We start from the raw sequence: 7,176 nt of genomic DNA on the forward strand, positions 1-7,176 counted from the left end.
CTCCGGGCTGTTGAATTATATGACTTAAATCGTCTGCATCCGGAGGTCGGACATAGGTCCCTTGAAAATTAGCCCAAAAAGCGTCCTCGAGCTGCTCCCAACTTCCAATTGAGTTTTCGGGGAGGCTTTTCAGCCAGTGCCGAGCTGGTCCTTTAAGCTTGAGGGGAAAGTATTTGATGGCATGGAGATCGTCTCCGCGAGCCATATGGATATGGAGGATAAAGTCCTCAATCCAGACCCCAGGGTCTGTGGTCCCGTCGTACGCCTCTATGTTCACTGGTTTGAATCCTTCTGGGAATTCGTGGTCCAGCACCTCATCGGTGAAACATAGGGGGTGTGCGGCACCCCTGTATTTGGATGTATCATGACGTTCGGACAGTTATAGCATTCGGTTTTGATTTTGTGCCAGAGCACGCTTCCTAGATCCATAGATGGATCTGGTCATACTAGATTTTTGGCACAAGCCCTCACGTAGATCGTGTGTTGACTTTGATCCGGCTGGTTGGCCGTTTTATTTTCCGGCTGTGTGAGCTCTAAGGCCTCATCGTCGAATTTGAGTAATAGCTTGCGCTTTGGATAGCTCTTTGTGTGGTAACCTCCACCATACTTTTCTTCATTGTCGAGCACTTTGTTCCACCTGTTGTTGAGCGTATTCTGTTCGGCCTTAAGCCTTTGCTTCTGCTTCTTCAGACTCCTCGCTGTGGCAATAAGCCTTCTACGGAGGTTCTCTTGCTCCAAGTGCGTTTCTGGGATGATGTGTGCATCTTCGTCCGGGCTGTTTTCCTCCCCAGAGGGGGTTTGATGAGGTTTATCCTCGGCGTCGCCGTGTTCGGACGTCGGATCCGTACTATGTTTGCTGTTTGCAGCTTCATCGTGCTCTGCCACCGGGCAATGTGGTCGTCATTTCCTCTGGAGTCGACTGGAGTGTTATTTTCTCTTGCGCTGTTATCGCTGTTTTTGCCGAGGCGGGATTTGGAGCGGCGCCTACGCCGATGCTTTGTTTGCTTCTTGGAGGGGTCATTCTCCATTATCTCCTCCCTTTCCTCGTCATCGTTTTCTTTGGGTGTATCCACCATGTATATGTCATGTGATGAAGTGGTTGTCCAGTGCCCTGTGGGCACTAGTTCCTGTTCCTCTCCTGCATCGTCGTCCATGCCGTCGATGTCTGCGGAGTCGAAATCGAGCATGTCGGTTAAATCGTCGACAGAGGCTACTAAGTGGGTGGTGCGTGGGCAGCGAATTTCTTCGTCGTCCGCATCCCAATCTAGCCGGACATAGTTCGGCCAAGGATCTCCTGACAAGGAGAGAGACCTTAATGAATTTATCACGTCACCGAAAGGTGAGTGCTGAAAGATATCCGCGGAGGTGAACCCCATGATCGGCGCCCAATCGGATTCGATAGGCACAGATGCAGGCGGCTCGGAGTCCGTGGCCGGAGACGAATCCAGTGGTCCGGCGACGCGGCTCTCGTAAGGGGTGAAGTCAGTATCCGGCTCCATCGCGACTGAGAGTGCGGCCTCTATGGCGGGGTCTATCCCTCCAGCCTCGGATGGCGTAATTTGCTCCGGATTGAAGGCCGGAGTTGTTGCAGATGCGATCTCCCGAACACTGTCCGGCGGCAGAGTTACGTCATGCTCGTCGTGATTATGCGGCGCACCTGACACGGGATTGAATCCGTCGGAGATCAAGTCTCCGCGGATGTCGGCAGTGTAGTTTAAGTTTCCGAACCTGACCTGATGGCCAGGGGTGTAGCTCTCGACCTGCTGCAGATAGCCAAGCGAATTGGCCCGCAGTGCGAAGCCGTCGAATACGAATATCTGTCCGGGGAGGAAAACCTCACCCTGGACCGCATCGTTACCGATGATCGAAGGAGCCATCAAGCCTTACGGTGACGGCACAGTGGAACTCTCAATGAAAGCACCAATGTCGGTGTCAAAACCGGCGGATCTCGGGTAGGGGTCCCAAACTGTGCGTCTAAGGCGGATGGTAACAGGAGGCAGGGGACACGATGTTTACCCAGGTTCGGGCCCTCTCGATGGAGGTAATACCCTACGTCCTGCTTGATTGATCTTGATGATATGAGTATTACAAGAGTTGATCTACCACGAGATCCTAGAGGCTAAACCCTAGAAGCTAGCCTATGGTATTATTGTATGTTGTCCAACAGACTAAACCCTCTGGTTTATATAGACACCGGAGGGGGCTAGGGTTACACAGAGTCGGTTACAAGGGAGGAGATCTACATATCCGTATTGCCAAGCTTGCCTTCCGCGCCAAGGAAAGTCCCATCCGGACACGGGACGAAGTCTTTAATCTTGTATCTTCATAGTCCAACAGTCCGGCCAAAGGGTATAGTCCGGCTGTCCGGAGACCCCCTAATCCAGGACTCCCTTAATACCGACGATCAAATCTCGGGCAAGTAACATACCGATGACAAAGGGAATAACGTATGTTGTTATTGCGGCTTAACCGATAAAGATCTTCGTAGAATATGTAGGAACCAATATGAGCATCTAGGTTCCGCTATTGGTTAGTGACCAGAGATGTGTCTCGGTCATGTCTACATAGTTCTCGAACCCGTAGGGTCCGCGCGCTTAACGTTCGATGACAATTTGTATTATGAGTTATGTGTTTTGGTGACCGAAGTTTGTTCTGAGTCCCGGATGAGAGCACGGACATGACAAGGAGTCTCGAAATGGTCGAGAGGTAAAGATTCTTATATTGGAAGGTAGTATTCGGACATCGGAATGGTTCCAAGTGATTCGGGTATTTTTACCGGAGTACCGAGGTGTTACCGGAACCCCCGGGGGAATTAATGGGCCTACATGGGCCTTAGTGAAAAATTATGGAACTATTGAAAAAGAAGTTTCTAGCAATTGTGTTTGCTTGTGATAAGTCCAGACCCTGTATTATTGGTTCTAAAGTTACTATTCACATTGACCATGCTGCTATTAAATATCTCGTGGATAAGAAAGATGCTAAACCTAGGTTGATTAGGTGGCTTCTTTTATTACCAGAGTTTGATTTGCATATTGCTGATAGAGAGAGAGCTGATAATCCCGTCCTAGATAATTTGTTAATGATAATTTTCACCCAAGACCTGTTAATGATAATTTTCCTAATGAGCAATTAGCTATTATAAATGCTTTCTCTTCTCGTGATAACCCCTGGTATGAAAATTATGTCAATTTCATTGTTGCTAAATATATACCGCTCAATTACACATAACAACAAAGAAAAGGTTCTTCTTTGATTGAATACATTACTTTTGGGATGGCCCACATTTATCTAAAGAAGTAGACGGTGTTATTAGACGCTGTGTACCTGAACATGAGCAAGAACAAATCTTGAGGAAGTGCCACTCTGATGGATATGGAGGGCACCATACTGAAGACAGAACTGCACACAAGGTATTGTAATCTGTTTTTTATTGGCCTACTCTCTTCAAAGATGCACATAAATTTGTCTTTTCCTGTAATGAATGTCAAAGAGTTGAAAATATTAGTAGACGTCGGGAAGTGTCTATGAATTATTCACTTGTTATCAAACCATTTTATGTTAAAGGGGTTTTGATTACAGGGATGTCTATTTTCATGCCCATCATTGCTTAGTCCTCCTCAATTTTGCCCACGCTCATTTGCAGTCCTCATTTTCCCCCTCTACCGCGCGGCCCACCCTTACAAAAGCCCAAATGGGGGTTTGCCGCCGGGTCAAAGTCTTTGACCGTTATCTGGCGCGGTTACTGGCGCGTGGGATACCCCTTGTCAGCGGCAACGCAGTCGTAGGTGGGCTCAGTTACTGACGTGTGGGACACCCCCTACGGGCTCATCTGTCAGGGTGAGTGGTGCATGAACTTGGGACAACCAAAGTTTAAATTCCAAACCATTTGGTATGAATGGCCCACATTGCAAGTTTGACCATATTTAAAAAAATCAAAGAAATTGAAAAAAAAAGACCTCAAAATTTGAAATACCTTTGCATTGAGCCATCTTATGTGCAATACAGCAAGTTTGCAAAAAGAACATTCACAAAATGACCTATTTAGTATGAATTTGCATGGAGTTCAAGGCATATGCATGTGGAAATGATCACAATAGTCCATGAGAACATATCCAAAATTGGCACAACTATGGTCATTACCATTGTGAGCATTTTGTATAAGCAGATATCCTTTTTTTTCCATGTCCCGCCTTACGGCCATGTAAGCCGAGCTAGTGTTTTTTTTTTTTTTTTTTTTTGCTGTGGGTTCTTTATTTCCTACTCGGCTTACACACCTATAAGCCAAGTACCCGTGGTTTTACACTCGGCGTACGTCGCATCACAGAACTACGTGTGATTTTCATGTAGTGTGTAAATTATGTCGTCTGTGTAAAACTGATCCCAATTGTTGGCGGTTCCCGGAATTTGGTCACCAAGGGAAGGTCAATGGCTGTCAAGCTTTTAGATCACCTTCCTCTATGAAGGAACTATGCAAATTCGGTGTGTTGCAAATCAATTCGGTGTCAACCAAAGATGAGTACACATATATGAACACACTAGAAATAGCACCTAATTAATTGCACATACATGTGCTTACTTTACAATCAATCATATCTTTGTGCATACAGATCACTTGAACTGAAATTAGATCAGCAGGAGATCACTGCAGCTAGCTTTGCTTTCTCCTATCATCCATACACAAATTAACATATAACCACACCTAATTAACTAACTACTTGATCATCACCGCCATCATAGCAGACGCGGGAACAAGTAGTCCCAATACTCGCCACCAATATCCTCCAACTCGATCACTCGATTCACAGCTCCTCCGACGTCAGCGCTCATGACGCGCCGATCTTGCACCGTTGGCGTCCCGTGATCCCTCCTCGAGCTGGCGAATGACACCATCTGATCGGAGCATCCATTTCCGTACACCGCCGTGAAATCGGCGTCGACGGTTCTTGCATGATCGGCGGCGGTGGCACTGCTCCTCCTTCTCCTCTTTCGGCGCGCGCGGCCCGTGGAATCCTCGCCAGCGCCGGCGGCGTCCAGGAACTGACCGTTGTCGTGCTCCAGGTCGAGGCGGCGCTGCACTTTCTCGATCGGGAAGTTGAGGTGCGCGCGCGGGCCGCGCATGCGCAGCGCCGCCACGTCGTAGGCGAGCGCGGCCTCGTCCGCCGTGGCGAACGTGCCCAGCCACACCCGCGTGCCCCGCCGCCGCGTGTCCCGGATCTCCGCCGCGAATTTTCCCCACGGCCGCCGCCGCACTCCTCTGTAGCTCTTGGGCGACGCGGCCTTGCTTCCAGCGGCAGCGCTCTGCTGTCCTTCTCCTCCTCGAGGCGAGGCCGCCGCGAGCGGCGGCTGCTCAGCAACTGGTGGTGTGGCCGCCTCCGCCACGCTGAGGAGCTCGTCCCACTCGTCGGCGCCCATGGAGATCCACCTCCCCAGGCTCGGCAGCCGCTGCAGGATCTCGGCTCCGGCCTGATCCACGAAAGATGTCGACGACGCGGGCATCGGCGTGCACCCCGACGGCGTCTCGGTCATGATGGTCGCCCACACGTTCTCCAGGATGTTGCTTGTGTCGCGCGGCGCTCCGATCGCCATGGCTAGCCCTCCGTTGCCGGATAACAATCTCTGAATTAATTCTCCCTGTGATAACGCTGCGCAGGGTTTATAACTTTATATACGTCTGAAACGATCGGCCGGGTGAACTCGTGGTGTCACGGTTGACACGGCCTGGCAGTTGGCGATTCCCGGCGCTGCAAGTCAGAGCGTGGCTGAAGTGCGAAGCAAAGTCGAGAAATTGACGAGAAGGAAGCCATAGCTTAGCTGGGTTGCAATGCAGAAATTCAACCGCCGCGCCGCCGCGCAAGATCTCTGCAGGAATTCAGGGGTGTTCGTACGTGTGCATGCATGTGCATGGTATCTTGCGACAGCCGGCTTTGCCCACGGGATATGCTTTCTTTGTCCAGTAGAGTTGACTAATCGCATGGATAATGTACAATGTGATGCATGGGTCAGCTTACTGCGGCATTTGTTCTAGACTTCTACGTACGTAGTAGCTTAAAATTAGTATTTATTTTTTGCTATTTCTATTGCCAAGAAAACAAATATTCTATACTTGTACCTGTTGGTCGTATAGAGTTGCGGACTTCCAGTTTTATGAAATTTGATGCAATTTGGTGTAGTTTAGCCACAACTGAACTCGATCCGCTGCTGCTCCTTGGTTATCTGAACTATGAAGAGAATTTGACTGACTGCTGATATTTTAGTGTTCTCTGATAAGCAGTGCCTGTATTGTAGTTACGACTAAACTATTAGTATTCCCATACAACATCCCCATCGATTCTCCAAAACAATAAGCTGAAACATCCCTGGACCATGATTAGTTAAGTACCTGATTCCCTTGATGGCCAAGGCAAGCCTGCTAATGATTGGGTCATCAAGACATCAACACCGAAGAGCTCTGGTTTTCTTCCTTGAATGGAATCCAGTTGCTTGACTATTCTAGAAAAATCCAGTTGCTTGATTGATTTGCTTCAGAAGCCATGCAAATATGCAATGCAAGTCATACATGCATATACCACTTGCTCCCATCATTGCGTTCACATCGACATATCTCTCAACGTTGGTCTTACTCTTATCTTTGAACGCGCTCGACGATTAGTTGCTACAAATCTTATAGTTAATCCTTCAATCCTTGTTTGACAAGTTAAATACCCTTACAAGATCACTCAACCTGAACATTTATTCTTCTTCTTGCGGTTGTTCTCCAGGGACACGTACGCATGGATGCAAGTTGCATTGCATTGCTTACTTCTGTGTTATCTCTGGTTGAGCTAGAAGCTACCTAGATTAATCAATTTTTGCTATGCTTGATCATTTCGAGTCGGATTTACTTCACTGAAAGCTGGAAACAGTGTACTTTGCCCGCAAAAAAGAAAGGAAAGTGGAAGAAACAGTGTACCTCAAGCTCTGGATTGAAATGTAAATATCAATATCCCACCGGATCTGTAATTTGTGTTCTATTTTTTGCGAAAATGATCAAATCTATTATTAAAGTTCACCGGAAATACAAAGCATCTCGAACATAATAAAAATTATATTGAGATTTCGAGACCACTGAACGACCACTACTGCCACCAGAACGAGCCGCTGACGCGCTATTGTCATGGCTTGACCTTGACAATGACA

General features: G+C 48.1%; 1 protein-coding gene across 1 annotated transcript; it reads right to left on the reverse strand.

Annotated features, from left to right (window-relative positions):
- Window positions 1-4,527: 4,527 nt before the first annotated feature.
- Window positions 4,528-5,857, reverse strand: LOC147992692 (ethylene-responsive transcription factor ERF091-like). Its single transcript, XM_087541068.1, has one exon. The coding sequence runs from the start codon at window positions 5,584-5,586 to the stop codon at window positions 4,732-4,734; it is 855 nt and encodes a 284-aa protein (XP_087397194.1). The 5' UTR covers window positions 5,587-5,857; the 3' UTR covers window positions 4,528-4,731.
- Between the last annotated feature and the right edge of the window lie 1,319 nt (window positions 5,858-7,176).

Source organism: Triticum urartu, chromosome 1A (assembly GCF_056163025.1).
Source record: "Triticum urartu cultivar PI428250 chromosome 1A, HENAU_Tu73, whole genome shotgun sequence".
Classification (NCBI taxonomy): Eukaryota; Viridiplantae; Streptophyta; class Magnoliopsida; order Poales; family Poaceae; genus Triticum; species Triticum urartu.